Source organism: Aquarana catesbeiana, linkage group LG07, assembly GCF_042186555.1.
Source record: "Aquarana catesbeiana isolate 2022-GZ linkage group LG07, ASM4218655v1, whole genome shotgun sequence".
Lineage (NCBI taxonomy): Eukaryota > Metazoa > Chordata > Amphibia > Anura > Ranidae > Aquarana > Aquarana catesbeiana.
This window is the reverse complement of record NC_133330.1, coordinates 251,705,696-251,727,897: the sequence shown is the minus strand read 5'-3', so window position 1 is coordinate 251,727,897 and position 22,202 is coordinate 251,705,696. Positions and strand designations below refer to the sequence as shown.

Sequence of the window (22,202 nt, the reverse complement as noted above, 5' to 3'; positions counted from 1 at the left end):
TTTTTCAAAAAAGAGTACCTGTCACTACCTATTGCTATCATAGGGGATATTTACATTCCCTGAGATAACAATAAAAATGATTTAAAAAAAAAAAGAAAGGAACAGTTTAAAAATAAGATAAAAAAGCAAAAAAATAATAAAGAAAAAAAAAAAAAAAAAAAAGCACCCCTGTCCCCCCTGCTCTCGCGCTAAGGCGAACGCAAGCGGCGGTCTGTCGTCAAATGTAAACAGCAATTGCACCATGCATGTGAGGTATCACCGCGAAGGTCAGATCGAGGGCAGTGATTTTAGCAGTAGACCTCCTCTGTAAATCTAAAGTGGTAACCTGTAAAGGCTTTTAAAGGCTTTTAAACATGTATTTAGTTTGTCGCTACTGCACGTTTGTGCGCAATTTTAAAGCATGTCATGTTTGGTATCCATGTACTCGGCCTAAGATCATCTTTTTTATTCCATCAAACATTTGGGCAATATAGTGTGTTTTAGTGCATTAAAATTTAAAAAAGTGTGTTTTTTCCCCAAAAAATGCGTTTGAAAAATCGCTGCGCAAATACTGTTTAAAAAAAAAAAAAATGAAACACCCACCATTTAAATCTGTAGGGCATTTGCTTTAAAAAAAATATAAAATGTTTGGGGGTTCAAAGTAAATTTCTTGCAAAAAAAAATAATTTTTTCATGTAATAAAAAAGTGTCAGAAAGGGCTTTGTCTTCGAGTGGTTAGAAGAGTGGGTGATGTGTGACATAAGCTTCTAAATGTTGTGCATAAAATGCCAGGACAGTTCAAAACCCCCCCCCCAAATGACCCCATTTAGGAAAGTAGACACCCCAAGCTATTTGCTGAGAGTCATGTCGAGTCCATGGAATATTTTATATTGTGACACAAGTTGCGGGAAAGAGACAATTTCTTTTTTTTTTGTTTTTTTTTTTTTTTGCACAAAGTTGTCACTAAATGATATATTACTCAAACATGCCATGGGAATATGTGAAATTACACCCCAAAATACATTCTGTTGCTTCTCCTGAGTACGGGGATACCACATGTGTGAGACATTTTGGGAGCCTAGCCGCGCACGGGAACCCGAAAACCAAGCACCGCCTTCAGGCTTTCTAAGGGGGTAAATTTTTGATTTCACTCTTCACTGCCTATCACAGTTTCGGAGGTCATGGAATGCCCAGGTGGCAAAAAAAAACCCCAAATGACCCAATTTTGGAAAGTAGACACCCCAAGCTATTTGCTGAGAGGTATAGTGAGTATTTTGCAGACCTCACTTTTTGTCTTAAAGTTTTGAAAATTGAAAAAAGAAAAAAAAAAATGTTTTTCTTGTCTTTCTTCATTTTCAAAAACAAATGAGAGCTGCAAAATACTCACCATGCCTCTCAGCAAATAGCTTGGGGTGTCTACTTTCCAAAATGGGGTCATTTGGGTGGGGGGGGGGGTTTGTGCCGCCTGGGCATTCCATGGCCTCCGAAACTGTGATAGGCAGTGAAGAGTGAAATCAAAAATTTACGCCCTTAGAAATCCTGAAGGCAGTGATTGGTTTTCGGGGCCCCGTACGCGGCTAGGCTCCCAAAAAGTCCCACACATGTGGTATCCCCGTACTCAGGATAAGCAGCTAAATGTATTTTGGGGTGCAATTCCACATAGGCCCATGGCCTGTGTGAGCAATATATCATTTAGTGACAACTTTTTGTAATTTTTTTTTGTTTTTGTCATTATTCAATCACTTGGGACAAAAAAAATGAATATTCAATGGGCTCAACATGCCTCTCAGCAATTTCCTTGGGGTGTCTACTTTCCAAAATGGGGTCACTTGTGGGGGTTTTGTACTGCCCTGCCATTTTAGCACCTCAAGAAACGACATAGGCAGTCATAAATTAAAGGCTGTGTAAATTCCAGAAAATGTACCCTAGTTTGTAGGCGCTATAACTTTTGCGCAAAGCAATAAATATACACTTATTGACATTTTTTTTTACCAAAGACATGTGGCCGAATACATTTTGGCCTAAATGTATGACTAAAATTGAGTTTATTGGATTTTTTTTAGAACAAAAAGTAGAAAATATCATTTTTTTTCAAAATTTTCGGTCTTTTTCCGTGTATAGCGCAAAAAATAAAACCGGCAGAGGTGATCAAATACCATCAAAAGAAAGCTCTATTTGTGGGAAGAAAAGGACGCAAATTTCATTTGGGTACTGCATTGCATGGCCACGCAATTAGCAGTTAAAGCGACGCAGTGCCAAATTGTAAAAAGTGCTCTGGTCAGGAAGGGGGTAAATCCTTCCGGGGCTGAAGTGGTTAAGAAACAAGTGTCAGAAACAGATTTAGACTTTAAGTGGTTAAACTTCCTGCATTTACATGTTGTTTAAAAACTTTGCAGACTGCCTGGATTTTTTTCTTTACACACAGAAGTTTCCTTTTGATCCAAGAAGGAAGAGTTATACATTGTTTCTTTTTTAAAAACTTGGCAGACTGCCCAGATGTTTTCTTTTCACAGCTGAGTGAGCAGAAAAGTCTCTCCACTTGTTATATGAAAGAATTGGCAAACTCTGCAACAGAGATCGTTAGTGGGGTTGAATCGAGATCACAATTTTTTAACGATTAATTGTGCAGCTCTATTGCATACCCCTGCTGTTCCTTCAGAGCGCATGAGCTGGTAATGTCACCCGGCGGCTTCGCAAGTAAATATCTCCTGTACGGTGCATGTTTAGGAGATATTTACTTTACCTATAGGTAAGCCTTATTATAGGCTTGCCTGTAGGTAACAAATCAACCAAGGTAGTTTACTCCCACTTTAAAGCTGAAGTTTAAGTAGGGCAATTTTTTATGTAGTTACATTGGACCATTTTGGACTAATGTAAGTATGCATTTGCCATTACTTGCTACTGCAGTGATCTCTACTAGCTTCCAAGTCTTTGCCAGGTGACTGCTGTGCTGCGTTGTGAACACAGGACGTTGCTCCCTAGGTACTGTGTGTCATTTAGGGAACACTTAGTATTTTCTCATTGAATGTAAAGGGTTCTTTGATTGGATGAGGTAAAGAGGCGGGGTGTTAACATCATAATCTTCATTACATTCAATCATAGAACACTGCATTCATTGAGAAAAAGTGTTCCCTGAATGGCACCTGTGCCAAGGGAGTGACCTCATGTGTTCACTAAGCAGTAGGAGATTTGCTTGGCATGGGATGGGGAAGAAGCTAGCAGTATTCACTTTATTAGCAGTTCCCAATACTTGATTTACAACTTCCTCGCTGATCCCACAGGCATGGCAAATACATAGTTACATTGGTTGATGCTGGACCAATGTAAAGCCGAGTACACACTAGTGTTTTGTTTTTTTTTTTGTTTTTTTTTTTCGTGCAGTCCGGCGGATTGCACGAAAAAAAACTGATAGCTCTGGTCGGAGCTGCTGTACTAACCATGTAAGGTTAGTTCAGCAATCTCCCCTATTGCATACTAGCACATTATAACTTTGCCTTGCAGGTTTTTAAGAAAAAAAAAAAAAGGCCGAATGACGGCCACAGCGCGGACCTGAATTCCCGGGAGGCCGAGCGCGCTGTGATCACCGAGTCACTGAGACTCGGGTGATCACCGATCCGAGTAAAGGGCCGGTGCTGGCCCCTTACCATGTGATCAGCTGTCAGCCAATGACAGCTGATCACATGATGTAAACAAAAGATCGGTAATCGTTTTTTTTTCTACTCCCGCTGATAGCGGGAGTAGAAAAAAAAGCCGATCACCGGCTCAGATGCAAGGGACAAAGGTTCCGAAGAGGAAGAGGCACATCTGCCTCATCTGTGCCACCTAACAGTGCTCACAGGTGCCACCTATCAATGCCCACCAGTAGTGCCAATCAGTGCCACCTAGCAGTGCTGCCAATCAGTGTGACTGATCAGTGTCCATTACTGCCACCCATCAGTGTCCATCACTGCCACCTCTCAGTGTCACCTCATCAGCGTACATCAATGAAGGAGAAAAATTACCTGTTTTAAATTTTTTATAACAAAATATAAAAATAAATTTTTTTTTTTTTTTTAAATTCAGTCTTTTTACATTTTTTACCAAAAATTAAAAACCGCAGAGATGATCAAATACCACCAAAAGAAAGCTCTATTTGTGGGGAAAAAAATGATAAAAATTTCATTTGGGTACAGTGTTGTATGACCGCGCAATTGTCATTCAAAGTGCGTCAGCGCTGAAAGCTGAAATTTGGTCTGGATAGGAGGCGGGTTTAAGTGCCCAGTAAGCAAGCGGTTAAATAAAACTGGGAAATAGGCAGAAGTCAGCAGATTGCTACCTTACTATGTTAGATACAGGTACCTCTGTACCTCTTAAAATGAGCCCCCCAAACCTCACCACCATAACTTTGCATTTTTTTTTTTTTAATCTGTAGTTTGCTACTGCTTTAACTGCAATCTCTGCGTTCTTTGTTGCTTTTCTGAAGATCATATATAGAGCGCCCTTGCACTGATCTTTGTAGGGGACACACCTTCCAGGGAGCAGTAATGGTGCTACATTTCTTCTGCCTGCAAACTTACAGGGCAATGGACAAGAAAGGAGAAAAAGTAAAATGTAAATCATGATGACAAATAGCAGCAAAGATGAGTCACGCCAAGTTGATTGATGACTGTATGTGTGTCAACTGTGGCGAGACTGTTAAAGTTTTAAGAGCAGCATGATACAACAAATAGAGTTCTATGAAGAGTAATGAGTTTCCTCCTGAATTTTAGGTGTCAGTAAACATTGCAGTATTTGGTCTGTTAAAGGGAACGCACTTTAAAATTACCGTATGTGATTAAACAAGGACCATCTGCTCTGGGACCTCGCAGATTTTTCATCATCCACTCAAGAGTAATAATTTTAATGATGTCGGCTTTATTTGTAAGTCTGTCCCCAACCTTTTTTGCATATCCTTTTAGGATGTAAATAAATACATTAGAAGGTGCTCTAATCACATATGTAATTTTATTTTCCATGATTGTGTTTTGTAAGGAAAGCAGATTTTCCACACAAGAGCCAAGTCACTTTGTCACGACCCACGGCCCTGAACTCAGCTGGTGTTCACAGGAGCAGTAATGGGTACCATGCTTCTACACTACCACCAGCTGAGTGCAGTTACTTACCTGTGACATGTTTCAGCATTGCTAATGAAAAAAATGACAGCTGGAACTGTTTCAGTATACAGGACTTTTGCTGGCGGAATTCCAGCCAGCAAAAGATTAAGAGCATGTTCTCAATTTTTCGGTCGGAAAAAGTTCCCCTCTGAAATTCCGATCGCCTGTACCAATTCCGACGCGCAAAATTCCTACGCATGCTCAGAAACCATTCGATGCATGCTCGGAAGCATTGAACTTCATTTTCTCGGCTCGTCGTAGTGTTGTGCGTCACCGCGTTCTTGACGGTCGAAAGTTCAGCGAACTTTTGTGTGACCGTGTGTATGCAAGGCAAGACTGCAGCGGCGCATGCGCACAGGGGATTCTCGGCAGACAGCCCGGCAAACTCCGGAGCTTGCCGGACAGAAGTCTCCTGCGCGCATGCGCGGGAGTGACGACATCGCGGCTTCGGCCACTCACAGCGCCGGAGCCACGATACCCGGAAGACACGCCGAGGGGAAATGTCAGCTCCCTCGGCGTGGACCGGGTGAGATGCCGGCGCCTAAGGCGTTCTAAGGTAAGTATCTCATAATGAGCTAGTATGAGGTGCATACTAGCTCATTATGCCTTTTCCCTTGCAGGTGTAGAAAAAAAAAAAACAGCGGGTATACAACCGCTTTAAAAAGATGTTTCCTGCAACCTGCAGTTTTCCAATACCTTTTTTACACCCTGCCCCATCAATGGACTGGATGGGCAACCATTCCCTGTCTCCCAAGAGAGCTCCCTCTAGTGGCAGCTACTTTAGTAGCACACTAGGATGTATATAAAAGCTAGAAGGTTGTGGTATTATGGAAGCATACTGATCCTTTAAAGGCTAAGTTCACTTTTTTTTTTTCTAAATTCCAGCTCCCCTATGTACCAATATAGCATTCATGTACTTTTTTTGCAAAAGTATCAAAGCTTTCCATCAAATCTACAGACACATAATTTACTGTCCTACATCCATGATTCCAAACGTATCTATTGCTTTTGTCTTGTGTCCTTACAGACTTTAGGTCATGACACAGGAAGGAGTTGACCAGCTGACCTCATTAGCTCACACCCTGCATCATCTACCCTCCCATTCCCAGGTGCACGTTTTTTAAATGAAATGCAATCAATCAGTGATCACCCTTCTCACTAAAAACACAATCCGATTGCATAGTGTATGGCCATCTTTATACAAGTACATAGAAGGGAGTGGACAGAAACACTCAGCTGTCAAGCCCCGCTCACATCTCTGCATCTGAGCATTCTCACATGCGTTTTTTTTTCCATCCATGTCTCCATGCTTTATTTTGCGGTCTCCATCCATGTCTCCATGCTTTATTTTGCTGTCTCCATCCATGTCTCCATGCTTTATTTTGCGGTCTCCATCCATGTCTCCATGCTTTATTTTGCTGAAAAATCACTTTCTAGCCGTCACCATCTTGAATACTCATGTAGCATTTACTTCCTGGAATCCATCAATTCTTACCACAGGTGTACAGGCAGGAGGGGGTGCTTAGCTAACAAAAATAATTAAAATAAAACCCTCCTCCCCTCCTGAAGACTCCTGGGATGTATGACATCATTTGCCTAGGCCTGGCAACTAGGAAGTAACTGAAGAAATGTAAAAAAAAAGTTTCAAACAAGTAAATATGATATTCTTTCCTATCTATTTACCATTGCTAGTAACATAAGGATTAAAAAAAGTCAACATTGATTGAGAGAAATTGCAGAACTGCTCCACTAATGTATAAAACTAAAATTGATTAACCGCACATCTGTTGTTGATTGAGAGACTGAAGTTCTTTAAAGGGGATGTTCACCTTTACAGAAAAATCTGTAAGGTGAACTTACACAGGACCCCCTCTTCACCCCCCCCCCCATGGCACCGCCCATGTGATGGCGCCGACCATTTAGAATGCTCCTAAATGTCCCTTCTGACGAGCAAGGTTTAGGAGATTAAGCTCCAAGGATTTCTAAGCCCCGGAGCCGTGTCTATAGCAGGGCTCAGAATGGGAGATTGCTGCGCTGCAGGTCAGTGGGACTGGGGGGGTGGGGATGGGGGTAAGTTCACCTTTGTTGGTCCTGTGTAAGTTTACCGTACAGATTTTTCTGTAGAGGTGAACGTACCCTTTAACCTCTTTACGACCGAGCTATAGCCGAATGATGGCTACAGCACTGTTGCACATTGCCGGGACGTTCTCCCATGTTCACACTTCTCGCGCGCTCCCTGTGGCATGCATCCACAGGCATCTGTGATCGATGTGTCCTTCCAAAGCCAAATCCACATAGGGGATATCTACACTTATAATCAGGGCACTGATTATCAACAGTGCCGACAGGGCTGCCAGTCGGTGCCCATCGGTGCATCCTCATCAGCGCACATCAGTGAAGAAGATAAATTACTTATTTACAAACTTTTATAACCGAAACGAAGAAAAACTTTTTTATTTTTCAAAATTTTCGGTCTCTTATTGTTTACCAAAAAATAAAAAAACCCAGTGGCGATTAAATACCACCAAAAGAAAGCTCTATCTGTCTCAAAAAAATAACAATTACTTTGGGTACAGTGTCATTCAAAATGCGACCGTGCTGAAAGCCGAAAATTGCCTTGGGCAGGAAGGGGGTAAAAGTGCCCAGTAGGCATGTGATTAAGCCAAACATCACATCTTGCCAGGAGTGAATGTTTTACAGGTGACCTGGCCTATGCACAGGTGCCAGATTTAGGCTCCAGTAAGGCAAATCGGCTACCTGGCAGAAAGGGCAACTTGACATATCTTTTATAATCAAGTGCCTCATGTTGTAAAAAAATCCATAGAAAAAAAAAAAAAAAGTGTCATAGAAAAACTCCTGTCTGGAATGATCAGCTTGCCAAGGTGCAATAAACACTTACCTCCAGGGCATCTGTCACTCAAAGCACTGCACAGTCTCCTCTCTCCCGGCTGCCCCATCTGACTGCATACCCCTTCACTGTGTAACATGTTGGGTAGTCAGGAAATGTTCATTGATATCTATTGGGCTAAGTACTTTGAAGTGCAGGGGGTGTACAGGGGATGATAGAGTTTGGATGATGGAGTACTTTGGAGTGCAGGGGGGTGTGCAGGGGATGATAGAGTTCGGATGATGGAGTACTTTGGAGTGCAGGGGATGATAGAGTGTGGCCAAAGGCTGACCAGCAGGGAGAGCCAAGATTTTGCAGCAGCATATCTAGTAAATGATGCCACTAAGGTAAAGAGGATTATATGTTACCCCTAAAGCCCCCCAAGCTGAAGAACAATGCTTCCCAGAGTTGGCTCTGTTGACTTGAATAAATCACAGGCACTACGCTGCTGAACCTCGTTAGCAAGGAGCAGCCAGCTTTGATAATCTTACAAAATGCCAAAGTAGTGACATTATTGGCATAAGAAATACAAGAAAGGAAACTTCAGGCAATAGTTTCTTGGAATTATTGATCAATAAATCTCTACAAGAGGAAATCTGCCTCCTAGATAAATGATACATTTACATGGCAAGCCTATAAAACAAATGCATAAGCCCTGCTGTGTAACAATAGCATTTACCCAGAAGTCATTTCTCTTTTAGTGAAAGCTGCTTTGCATGCACTCCATGTCAGAAAAATGTAAGCTGGAGGTTGGTTGCCATCAGCAACATTCCACTTTTCCCTTCCACTGATGTTTTCTAGCAGATCTGTTTGAGATCATCAATACATCATGTAACACAGCTTGATCCAGATTCTGTAAATAAGTCATTTGCATCTTGCCTGGCCGCTACAATCTTCTAATCCCAAAATTGATATCCTAATCATTTTATTTTATTTTTTCCAGATGCGATTTGTCAAGAATGTAAGCTCCTGGAGGGAAATGAAGCCGGGCTTCTACCATGGACACGTTTCCTATTTGGACTTTGCAAAGTATGGATTATATTCTTAATTTTCCATTTTCCTTTGTCTCTCTTTTTCATTTTTTTTTTTTTCGAATCTTATCCCAGCATGGTAGATTCCTACCACATCTGAGACTTACAAATGTGCCGTCGTAAGCTAATCTTTTGTTACTTCAGGGGGGCTACAATGCACTGCAGAATGATTCAGACTCTCAGCAGAAATCCAGTTATAGATGTTATAAAACAGTGCCCTCTAGTGTTTAAACTGGGGGGAAACAATGTTAATATCTTATTTGAGATTGCTTTCTGTGCTGTATAATTTCAACAATATGGAAAATTTAACAAATTAGCTTTTCTTCAATGTCACTGGCCTTTTTTTCCCATGCCATATGCAATTAGTCACTTTAGCAGGGGGCGTCTGTTTAATGATTTCCACCCAATTTCTAGATCAGTTGCTCATGGTCTACCTTTCTGTCAATCTATCTTGATACTGGTTTACTAAGCCCACCTTTTACAAAAAATAAACGCTCCTACACTATATTGTCAAAAGTATTGGGACGCCTTTACACGCACATGTAAGTCTTAGTTCGTAGAGGTCAATATTGAGTCAGCCCACCCTTTGCAGCTATAACAGCTTCAACTCTTCTGGGAAGGCTGTCCACAAGGTTTAGGAGTGTGTCTATGGGAATGTTTGACCATTCTTCCAGAAGTGCATTTGTGAGGTCATGCATTGATTTAGGACGAGAAGGCCTGGCTTGCAGTCTCCGCTCTAATTCATCCCAAATGTGTTCTATCGGGTTGAGGTCAGGACTCTCTGCAGGCCAGTCAAATTCCTCCACCCAGAACTCGCTCATTCATGTCTTCCTAGACCTAATTTTTCACTTGTCATGTTGGAACAGGAAGGGGCCATCCCCAAACTGTTCCCACAAAGTTGGGAGTATAAAATTGTCCAAAATTTCTTGGTATACTGACGCCTTCAATACTCAATATTGAACCCTACGGACTAAGACTGGGATGCCATAAAATTTCATGTGCGTGTTAAGTCAGGTGTCCCAATACTTTTGACAAAATAGTGTATATTTGCATGGTGCAAATAGTGCATTTATTATTTTTTGGAAATTACTTTTTTTTTTTTTGCGAGCAGTGGATTGTGGGTGCAATGCCAGGCTCCTGTAGACTTTCTCCAGCTCTGTGTTCGTAAAGAGATATGGACTTTCTGTTATGGAGAGCTGGAGAAAATGTCAGTGGACTATGCCTGCATGGAGCGCCACGCTTCCATTGAGCGCCACGCTTCCATTGAGCGCCACGCTTCCATTGAGCGCCACGCTTCCATTGAGAGCCACACTTCCATTGAGAATTACATATGGTGTACCTTAATTACAGGTGTAACATCTAGCGTCATGCAAAAGGTCGAGTTAGCCTTTATTACTCTTAACGTTGATCTGTAGCCTCCCTGGTAGAGTCATATTTATATTTGTGATGTTGTAAATTCTTTTTTAAATTGCCTGCACTTTCCCCTATTGACATCTTGTATACAGCAGCAAGGGTAAAGTCTGACCACTGGTACCCCTCTCTCTCATCTATAGCAATATTACAGGTGTAAACCATGCAAAGTGTTTTCCTAAATCCCTTCCCTGGACCAGTGTCTGTATTATAAGTAAAGAATTAACACGGGGTGACATTTTCAGAAAAAAAATGAAAAAGTCCAGAAGCATTACATGAAATTCTCCAGATGATTATGGTTCAGCTTTAGTTAACATTTCTACTTTAAATTTCAGGTTTGGAGTCAAGAAGAAGCCTATTTATATCAATGTAATTAGGGATCCTATAGAGAGGCTTGTTTCATACTACTACTTCCTGCGTTTTGGAGATGACTATAGGCCAGGTCTACGAAGGAGGAAGCAGGGAGATAAAAAGGTAACAACACACAAGATATTGTTTTATATGCTTTTAAAATGTTTAATAGTCATGCTGGAGAGTAATATACTTTGCTGGAAGGGTTGTGTCCATTGCAGTAATGACAAAGATTCATATCTACATCTAGCTGACTTGTAAGTTAGGTGATACAAAACTCTGACATAATAAGATTCCTTGTTGTAGAAAAGTGTACAAGGTCATTTTATAATAAAATTAAACAATTTTGATTGCTGAAAAATATATTATTTCTAGGGATTGCACATACTTCTGGTTCTCAAACCCCTTAGAGCTGATCTCCAGCTTTTAGTGAAGTTTAAATAGTTGGTTTGGACCAAGCTGGTCCAAATAAACAATGTAAGCAGAGTTACAGCCGTTTCCCTGTTTATTAAAAGTCAGCAGCTACAAAAAGTGTAGCTGCTGGCTTTTAATAAACGCACACTCACCTGTCCTACGGTCCAGCGATGCGGCTGCCTGAAGCCGCGCTTCTCTCCCCGGCTCTGGTGTTGTGTCGGATAGAGCCTGCTATCGAGAAGTGCCAGGGATGTACTGCGCATGCGCTGTACGGAACAGCACAACAGGTAATTTCACGATCATCTGTTGTTGCAACAGCGAGACGGCGCCTGTGCACAATAGCCGACGTAAAAAAAAATTCTGTCAGATTGTGCATCGCGCTGCCGAGGTGTGTTCATGTCGGTGAGGGGTGGATTTGTACATGTTCGGGGCAGATTGTAAAATTATGGGCAGTGCTGCAAAGATGGGGGCAGGTTTTTAAATGATGCCTCATGTCGTTGAGGAGCGGATTTGTACTTGTTAGGTGCGGACTTCGCCCCGCAAGCGTCCAGGAAAAATAGCAGAATAAAATTTGTTTTGCAGCACTGGCCATCTTTGCAAAATCCGCCCCCATCTTAGCAGCACTGCCCATCATTTAAAAATTTGCCCCCATCTTAGCAGCACTGCCCATCATTTAAAAATCCACTCCCAGCATGTACAAATCCACCCCTCACCGACATGAACATGCCTCGCCAGCGCCAGGCACAATCTGACAGAAAAATTTCTTCCGTCAACTATTGTGCGCAGGTGCCGTCTCAACAGCTGATTGCAAAATCAGCTGTTGTGCTGTTCCGTACGGTGCATGCGCAGTGCATCCTGGGGACTTCTCGATAGCGGGAACTATCCGATAGAACACTGGCATCACCAGTGTGGGCACCCACCTGCGACAGCTTGCAGTGAGTGTGTGAGTCGCGATGCCGGGCAAACTTCTGGGACCTGTGACATGTCCCAGAAGATTGCAGGGAAGGAGGAGGAGTGGAGAACTTCTGCCTGAGCGGAAGTGGGAGCTGGGTACCTGTCAAACCCCCCCCAAAAAAAGGACATGCCCAACGTGGCATGTCAGGGGGTCAGGAGTACTTAAAGTGGAACTTCCAGTTTTGGGTGGAGATCTGCTTTAAAGAAGTAATCCAGGTATGGCTATATTATACATTGTTACATTGGTCCAGCATGCAGAGGCTGCCAGTGCTGTATAAATCGGCATCGGCTACATATAGTACGTGGCACTGTGATCCGGCAATGAGATGAGAACTTTACCGTCTTACTCCTGGAAAAAAGTTGAGTCAGGCTGCGCGTTCAGCCATTTACAGGGAGCTTTGTATTCTATCAATGGATACAAAACTTCCTCTGATTGGCTGGGGCAAAGAGGCGGGTGGATGAATGCCTTGCTGGTATACATAGTTTCCTATTTATATAAAAACAACAAATCACAAACATATAGACTAGCTACAACTAGGAAGATTTTGTTGTTAAATTTGTGGAATAAAAAAAGGAATCAAAGTACAGCTTAAGTGATTTGTAAAGGCTCATGTTTTATTTACATTTTTTTAAATAACAAACATGTTATAGAGCAGCCCCAATCCTCCTCCTCTCAGGTCCCCTGCTGGCATGTCTGGCTCCTCCCACTCAGTGTCCACCATGCTATGATCAGTCGTAGCGGCTCACTCCTGAGCCTGTTCTGTGTCACCATAGCCACACAGAGCATCACTCGGCATCCCCCCCCAACTGTCTCCTCGCTGGCTGTGGTTGACAGCAGTGGGAGCCAATGGCTCCTGCTGCGGTCTCTGGGCCAATGAGGAGGGAGGGAGCAGACAGAGCCTCTGCGCTCGTGCACAGCACTGAATTGAGAAAAGACTCCTGTAAGTATAATGGGGGTGCTGCATGCAAAAGGTTTTTTTTACCTTAATGTATAGAATGCATTAAGGTAAGAAACCTTCAGCTGTTACTTGTATGTCATCTAACTTTTCAAGTCGATATATTCACTTTCATTGTGGGTTCAAACATTTTTTACAGATGGAATTCTACTGTGGTACATTTGTGTTCTGTTTATCTATGTGTTGGATGAGCTTAGTTTCATTCACAAACTCTTATATGTGGAAACTGTAGCTATAGTAAAGCCCCATAGCAACAAATCTGATTTAAAATAGATCTAAAGTGATAACGGGTTTCTCTGTTTTTTGATAGAATAGAATGGAAAATGGTTAAAAACCCCTGTCATGTGTATTTTCAAGATATGCCTACAAACTAAGGAAGATCTTCCCTTTAGTTGACCCCAGAACACAAATCGGCACCCGAAGAGTTCCTCTTTTGTTCTGTTCAGGTGACAACTGTAAAAAATGTTTCCCTGACACTCTTTCCAGTAATTGTGGTTACTAGGACAAATAGAGGGTGGGTTTCAGGGGGGACACAGACCGCAATAAATACCTGACATTGGACCAAATCCTCTCATGTTCAAGCCAACACTTGCAAAAAAAAAAAAAAAAAGAGATCTGGCTAGAACTTAAATTCTTCATGTTCTTAAAGTTTCTTAAAGGGGTTGTAAAGTTAGAAGGCCTTCTGTGTGCAGCAGCCCCCCCAGCTCCCCTAATACTTGAAAGCATCTCGATCCAGCAATGTTGAAGGAGTCTCGGCTGCCCGGGACTCTCCCTCCTCATTGGCTGAGACAGCAACACAGCTGCTGTCAATCAAAGTCAGTGAGCCAATGAGAGAGAGGGGCGTGGCTGAAATGCGCTCTGTGTCTGAATTGATACACACAGCAGCAGCTCGGCTCAGGGGCCCCCATAGCAAGCTGCTTGCTGAGGGGGCACTCGGGAGGAGGGGCGGGGCCAAGAGCTCCTGCGAGGGACACGAGGAGAGGAGGATCCAGGCTGCTCTATGCAAAACAACTGCACAGAGCAGGTAAGTATGACATGTTTGTCATTTTTAAATGAGAAAAACTCAGACTTTAGTATCACTTTAAGGGCAATAGCTCCATTTTTGGACCATTTTGCTTGTAGAGAACAGTCAGGTTTCAGATTTCAGATCTATTGCTATTGGTAACAGTATCATAAATCATGCCTGGAGCATTGTAGCCTGATACAAATAATGAAACAGCTGGCATTATGACTGTATATCTCTGAAATATTCAGAAAGTTCATCTGTTAATATTTAACCTGTTTACCTTTTAGAAATATTGTAAGTCGATCGAGAAGGATCCCTCTAAGAGAGGTGAAGCTGTTTGTTTTGCCTTCTGCTAGAATTTATATCCAACAGTACATCTTTATCTGTCTTCCAGACCTTTGATGAATGTGTAGCAGCTGGAGGATCTGATTGTGCTCCAGAGAAACTTTGGCTTCAGATCCCGTTCTTCTGCGGCCACAGCTCGGAATGCTGGTAGGAAGATAAATCCAGCTTACCTTGTTAATTAACTATCTTATCACTGTAATCTGTGCTGAAGAAATAAGAATTTGCGCAGAGGGGGTTGACATTAAAAATAATGAAATCATGCTGAAACCCAGAACTCTGTTCTCATTTACATTGTTTTTTTTTTTCCTTTTTGAAAAACTTTATTCCAGTTGACACGTTTAGGTTACATTGTTGTGCCATAGCCTGTTCTGTACCATTAGGGGACTGACAGCTTTACTATTATGTACACCAGTTTTGCAATATAGAAATCTAAATTTGCATGGGAGAAATATGCCCAACCCAGTATCTTGCAGCTGGGTACCCTTCTGCCGGGAACGTGATCTGTAAATTAATATAGCCAGCAATCAAAGCCCACTTAGCATAAATCATTCTAGGTCTAACCGGCTTGTTAACACATTTCATTATTACGGAAAGTAAACCCATGGGTTCCCATCAGATACCTGCGTTCTGACTGTTTTGCAGGTAACTGGCTTGATGCCATTTTCTACGCTGAGGTATTAAAGCTGAACTCCAGTCAATCAAAAGCCTCCCAAACAAATTGCTTTTCTATCCATTCAATTCTGAAATATACGCCGCCCCATCGCACAGCGCAGGCAGGCAGATAACACCACCGCAGACAGGCGTTCCCAGTGCTGTCCCGCTCTCTCCTAGTCTGATACTGCATAGAGGATACCAAGTCACTCTCCGGTACTTACAGAAGTTGCCTTAAAAATCTGTTTTAAGCCTCATTGGACTTTAAGTTTTAAAGTTGGTAAATACATTCCAACTGCATCAAAACATATAGTGTACGACATCTTAGGGCTTGTTTTCTGAAAAAAAAAAGCAGCCACAGCTTGAGTATTACAACTAGTCCTCTACCTCCAGATGAGAAGGACCATGGCTCGTTGTGGTCTCTCTCTGCAGAAGTCTGACAGATCTTCAGATTCAGAGCTCTCCAGTCAGCTTTGCTTGTTGCAGAGCAGTAGGTCAGACTCAACAGGAGTGTGTTGGCTCTCTTCAGAGGGACCACTGCTTCCACAAAGAGAGCAGGGTTTCCACTCTGCAGCTTCTAGCAGGGGACAGCTTTTGCTTTGCTGCCCCTGAATTGTTTTAGCTGATTTAGACTCTAGGTTAAATTGGGCTTTAATGATTAATGCACACAGAGCTGCCTTTACTTTTTGTTTTTTCTTTATATCTGCTTGGAGTTCAGCTTTATTGCGTTTTGACCTAAACTTGGACTACAGTGCATATTTTTTCCCATGGTGTACATACCATTCCGAAGAAGCGATGACACCCTGCTTCAGTGGATGTATAATGCCTGTTAGGGTGAACTGTTAATAACGTCTTTCTTATGGCTGTGGTCACTGGGCAGTGTATTTCTTGACATTAAATTCTAGCCTTCTCTGAAATCATTTATTGACTCAATAAATTGGCCATTCAAAAATTATAGTTATAGGTGTACTTTGTGTGTGTGTGTGTGTGTGTGTGTGTGTGTGTATATATATATATATATATACACTATTACCTAAAGTATTGGGACGCCTGCCTTTACATGAACTTTAATGGCATCCCAGTCTTAGTCCATAGGGTTCAATATTGAGTTGGCCCACCCTTTGCAGCTATAACAACTTCAACTCTTCTGGGGAGGCTGTTCACAAGGTTTAGGAGTGTGTCTATGGGAATGTTTGACCATTCTTCCAGAAGCGCATTTGTGAGTTCAGGCACTGATGTGGATGAGAAGGCCTGGCTCTCAGTCTCCGCTCTAATTCTTCCCAAAGCTGTTCTGTCGGGCTGAGGTCAGGACTCTGTGCAGGTCAGTTAAGTTCCTTCACCCCATACTCGCTCATCCATGTCTTTATGGACCTTGCTTTGTGCACTGGTCCAAATCATTTGGTGGAGGAAGGATTATGATGTGGGGTTGTTTTTCAGGGGTTGGGCTTGGCCCCTAGGTTCCAGTAAAGGGAACTCTTAAGGAATCCGCATACTAAGACATTTTTTGACAATTCCATGCTCCCTACTTTGTGGGAACAGTTTGGGGATGGCCCCTTCCTGTTCCAACATGACTGCGCACCAGTGCACAAACCAAGGTGCATAAAGACAAGGATGAGCAAGTTTGGGGTGGCGGAACTTGACTGACCTGCACAGAGTCCTGTCCTCAACCCGATAGAACGTTTGGGATGAATTAGAGCGGAGACTGCAAGCCAGGCCTTCTCGTCCTAAATCAATGCATGACCTCAGAAATGCACTTCTGGAAGAATGGTCAAACATTCCCATAGACACATTCCTAAACCTTGTGGACAGCCTTCCCAGAAGAGTTGAAGCTGTTATAGCTGGAAAGTGGGCCTTGTGGGCCAACTCAATATTGAACCCTACGGACTAAGACTGGGAAGCCATAAAAGTTCGTGTGCGTGTAAAGGCAGGTGTACCAATACTTTTGGTAATATACTGTATGTGTGATTATATATATATATATATATATATATATATATATATATATATAATATTATTATTATTATTTTACACACACAGGTCTCAGTATTAACCTTGGTGTTCTGTGTTAGCCTCTGTTAACCCTTTCCAGGGTGATGAGGGTTTTAGGAGGTTTCACCTCCTAAAACCCTCATCAGCATAAGCATGCTCAGGTTTGTGAGTACCTGAGGCCTTGCCTCTCCTCACATTGGCCTTGTTGCATTACTGATGCGTGGAGGCAGCATATCTTTGCTAAGATACAGCGCACAGGCCTGTTTCCATAGGTGACATATTGATGACCTCTTAACACTTACTAACCTGCAGCCTTCTGGGATGTGTGACATGAATATCCTAGGAAGTGGTGGTTTGCCAAGGGTTTATCACTCCTGCCTAAATGAGAATGAGGAAGTTAAGGATGGAGGAGTGAAAATAAGCTGTATACTGTGCGAGAAAAATGAAAATGAATTGTGATTGTGTAAAAGAGAGGTGAGAGAAAGGGAATAAGAGTGCAATTAATGGGCAAACGGGCCTTTAATATAGATAAACTATTGCAAGTTAGAACTGCGCATGATTTTCATAATTGCACTCCCAATTGAAGACATTTGTGAATCTGAAAACATTGTTCTCATTTGTAATAATAAAGTGGTAAAACATACTTATTATCTAGAATAATTTTATATTACTGGGTTATTGGCTGTGAATATGTTTTTTTTTTGTTTTTGTTTTTTTTTAAACACAGATAAGATGCTAAAGAATGATTTCCCCATTTGTTTGAACTGTTTGATGGGGTAGTTTAAGGTGAAATCAATAACATTATTATATGCAGTACATAATGTTTTAAGTATGTAAAAGGCACAGTTTGGTTTAATGAGTTTTCAAAGGATAAATTGGATAATAAGTTATAAAGAGAAGGATTTAATGATAGTGGAAGGTAGCGATAATGAATAAATAGAATATTAAGTACCAAGTAAATCCTATTTAAATCGGCCCCTTGAATTTTTTTTTAAGCAACTACAGGAATATTTTGTTGCATCATGTAAATGATTTGGCATAGTCCTAGACTAAAAACGTTTCTACCAGAAAATTTGCCATATACAGCGGGGAAAATTAATTATTTGATCCCCTGCAGATTTTGTAAGTTTGCCCACTTACAAAGAAATTAAGGGTCTATAATTTTTATCATAGATGTATTTTAAATGATAGAGACAGAATATCAACCAAAAATGCAGAAAAAAAACTATGATACAAATGTTATAAATTGAGTTGCATTTCAGTGAGTAAAATAAGTATTTGATCCCCAAGCAAAACATGACTTAGTACTTGGTGGAGAAACCCTTGTTAGCAAGCACAGAGGTAAGACATTTCTTGTAGTTGGTTACCGGGTTTGCACACATCTCAGGAGGGGTTTTGGTCCACTCTTCTTTACAGATCTTCTCTAAATCCTTAAGGTTTCTTGGCTGTTGCTTGGCAACTCGAAGTTTCAGCTCCCTCCATAAATTGTCTATAGGAATAAGGTATGGAGACTGGCTAGGCCACAAATCACTTTTTCTTTAGCCACTCTTTGCCTTGGCAGTAGGTTTTAGGTCAATGTCATGCTGGAAGACCCATCTTTCGTGTGCTGGCTGAGGGAAAAAGGTTATCATTCATGATTGTACAAGACATGGCCCTGTCCATTGGCCCTCAATGCGGCAAAGTCAGTCTGTACCTTTTAGCAGAGAAATAGCCCAAAAGCATAATGTTTCCACCTTTGTGCTTGACTGTAGGGATGGTGTTCTTGGGGTCAAATTCAGCATTTTTTTCTCCTCTAAACATGGCGAGTCAAGTTATTGCCAAAGAGCTAAATTTTTGTCTCATCTGATCACAGCACTTTCTCCCAATCCTTCTCTGAATCATTTAGATGGTCATTGGCAAACTTCAGACGGGCCTGCACATGTGCCTTTTTGAGGAGGGGGGACCTTGCAGATGCTGCAGAATTTCAATCCAAGGTGGCGTATTGTGTTAACAATTCTTTGGTGACTGTGGTCTCAACTGCCTTAAGATCATTCACAAGCTCCTCCCGTGTAGTTCTGGGCTGATCCCTCACTTTTCTCATGATCATCATCCTCACCCCATGAGGAGAAATCTTGAATGGAGCTCCGGACCGAGGGCAATTACGTTATTTTGTATTTCTTCCATTTGTGAATAATTACTCCAACAGCTGTCTCATGTTGGCTTCATGCTGATGGTCTTGTAGCCCATTACAGCCTTGTGCAGGTCTACAATCTTGTCCCTGGTGTCCTTTGACAGCTCTTTGGTCTTGCCCAAGATGGTAAGGTTTGAATGGAAGAAAGCGATTCTGTGGACAGATGCCTTTTTATACACATAATGAGTTGACGTTAGGAGCACCTTTCTAAATTGACAGGACTAATCTGTGTACCACACAAGCACATACTGTAGCCAGTCTGTGGGAGCCTAAATTGTTGGTTGGTAGGGAATCAAATGCTTTATTTTACTCACTGAACTGCAACTTAACTTATAACATTTGTATCATGTGTTTTTCTGGATTTTGGGTTCATAATTCTGTCTCTACCACTTCAAATACATCTATGATAAAAATTAGGGTTGTCCCGATACCGATACTAGTATCGGTATCGGCACCGATACCGAGCATTTGCCCAAGTACTTGTACTCGGGCAAATGCTCCCGATGCTTCCCCGATACCTAGACTGTCAGCTGTGATCAGCGCGTGGGGGAGTTACAAGATTCTCCCCCAGCGGCTTTCACCAGCTTTAGTGACAGACAGCGGTGATCGCTCACAGCTGACTGTCACTGCATCCTCCTCCGTGCCCCCTCCTTTCCTCTGTCCTTCTCAGCTGTCCCCTCCGTTCTGCTCTTATCTGTCCTTATCTGTCCCTCTCAGCTGTCCCCTCGTTCTGCTCTTATCTGTCCCCTCGTTCTGCTCTTATCTGTCCCCTCCGTTCTCCCCTTCAGTTCCTCCGTCCTCCCCCTCCTCCTTCCTTTGTGTATGGATAGAGTCAGCTGACTCTGTCCATTCACATAACTGAAACATTGTAATCTTCTGTGATTACGATGTGTCAGTTTATGAATGGAGAGAAGCTGCGGTCTTCTCTCCATTCATTCTCAGTGCAGCTGACGCTGCAGAGAAAGGGACTGGGGATTCTCTATCCTCTGTCTCTTTCTCTGTCTCAAGGGGGAGATATCAGAGGTCTGTTAAGACCCCTGATATCTCACCAAAGCCCCCCAAAAGGGCTGATTAAAAAAAAAAAAAAAAAAACAATAAAGAATAAAAGAAATATTATTGTAAAAAATAAAAATTGTAAAAAAAAAAAATAACACACACATACAACGTTCACCCCCTCCCCCCCCCCCCCCCCCAAAAAAAAAGCAAGCACTGTTAAAAAAAAAAAAAAAAAAAATGAAAAAAAAAACACTGTCACGTGACATTAAAAAAAAAGTATCGGTAATCGGTATCGGCGAGTACTTGAAAAAAAGTATCGGTACTTGTACTCGGTCCTAAAAAAGTGGTATCGGGACAACCCTAATAAAAATTATAGACCCTTCATTGTTTGAAAGTGGGCAAACTTATTTTCCCCATTGTATCCAGCTTGTCCCTCTTTTTATATAGGTTATACTCTCCTGTAATGCAGCGCTCCAGTTTTCTTCCTTGTATAGCTTGTCTGGTGCTGCACAGCATTGCTTGAAAATCTTCCCAGCTGGGCACTGTGCCCTCTGAGTGCCATGAATTCCATTGAAGCCTCTATGGAGACCATGGCACAGATGTGTAGTGAGCACAGTGGCTGGCTGGAAAGACTTTCAAGCAATACTATGCACCACTGGACAGACCGCACAGCAGAGGTCTAATGGGGGCTATATGCTGACTAAATTCAGGTTCAGGTTTTAGGTACATGCTCAGTGTGGAAAGTTGGGTACGTTAAAGAGTAACTTCACTTTTGTTGTGAAAACAGTAAACCCCTCTGGGTGATCTATATATCCATTGCAGGGATTTTTACCATATTTTTTGGCACGTTCCTACTTGTTTCTGTTCCAAAGAAATAGCTCTTGTGTACAGAGTGAATCTGAATGGGAGTGACTCTTTCCTGGTTAATTAGCTGAATCACTTGCAGTTAGGAAAGTTGACAAGTCAGCATCCCTTTGGGAGTATCTCGCACAAAATGTAATTTTTGTTGCAGAAGATCCCTAAAATCTAACCTGTATCTTAGTGCAGACTTCTCAGTGAGTCAATTGAACGAGCAGGAAATGGCATTTCTTGGGGTGTTCTGTATGCCAACTGTGTATAGAAGGCCTCCAGGTTGCCATATTGCATTACATTTTACCAAAAATTACATAGCGCTGCAGATTGAAAAGAAAAAGGTAATTTTTAGACTCTGGTAGACTCTGGATTTAAAAAAAATAAATAAAAATCTATTCAAGTATGTATTCTTAAGCCAAAAAAGTCCCATCTATTGCTCTCAGCCTCCACCCAATATCAAAATCGGTTTTTGATGCTGTGATTGAACTTCTGTTGGAGGGTAACTATGATCGTTCTCCATGGTCCCACTGTAGGAATGTAGCCACTCCCTCGCTTGCTTCTGAGGTGAACTAGGCACTACGGCCTATTTGTAGGGCAGTCAGAACAATTGCAACAAACGTGCACGACCTGTTCCAAACAGAAGGGGAAAAGAGAGGTTCATGAGCTCATGGAGGACACCACAAAGTGACAAAAACAACCAATTTTAACATCGATTACAGGGCCATTAAGTAGTGTCTCATCCCCCAGGCTTCAGTAGTCTAGGGTCCTGAGGTCATAAGAACCATTGCAGGGTACAGAGCTTTTGTTTTATGATTTTCCTCATGTGCCCTGCATTCCATGCTCTTAGCACCTCCATTTGGTTTTTGCCTTTCCCTACTTTTGCTACTTTGTTTATTTCCATCATATTTGCCTAGTTCGGCTATAGCAATTAAAAAAAATTTTTTTTTTTTTTTTTTTTGTACATGCCAAAATCGTAATTTTTGGCAATAAAAATATTTAAATCTCTATACGTTATATATTTTCTGGAAGCGGAGGCCCTGTAGAATAAAAAGATGCCAGTTGCAAATGTTTGTCACATA

The 22,202-nt window shown here is 41.9% G+C and overlaps 1 protein-coding gene across 1 annotated transcript in view; it reads left to right on the top strand.

The window, feature by feature from the left end:
- HS2ST1 (heparan sulfate 2-O-sulfotransferase 1) overlaps window positions 1–22,202 on the top strand; it is a 265,797-nt gene that overhangs the window by 209,794 nt on the left and 33,801 nt on the right. Inside the window, exons 3-5 of the mRNA XM_073593191.1 lie at window positions 8,942–9,027; window positions 10,775–10,913; window positions 14,515–14,612. Of these exons, the coding sequence (XP_073449292.1) occupies window positions 8,942–9,027; window positions 10,775–10,913; window positions 14,515–14,612 (323 nt within the window). The remainder of the gene's footprint in view (window positions 1–8,941; window positions 9,028–10,774; window positions 10,914–14,514; window positions 14,613–22,202) is intronic.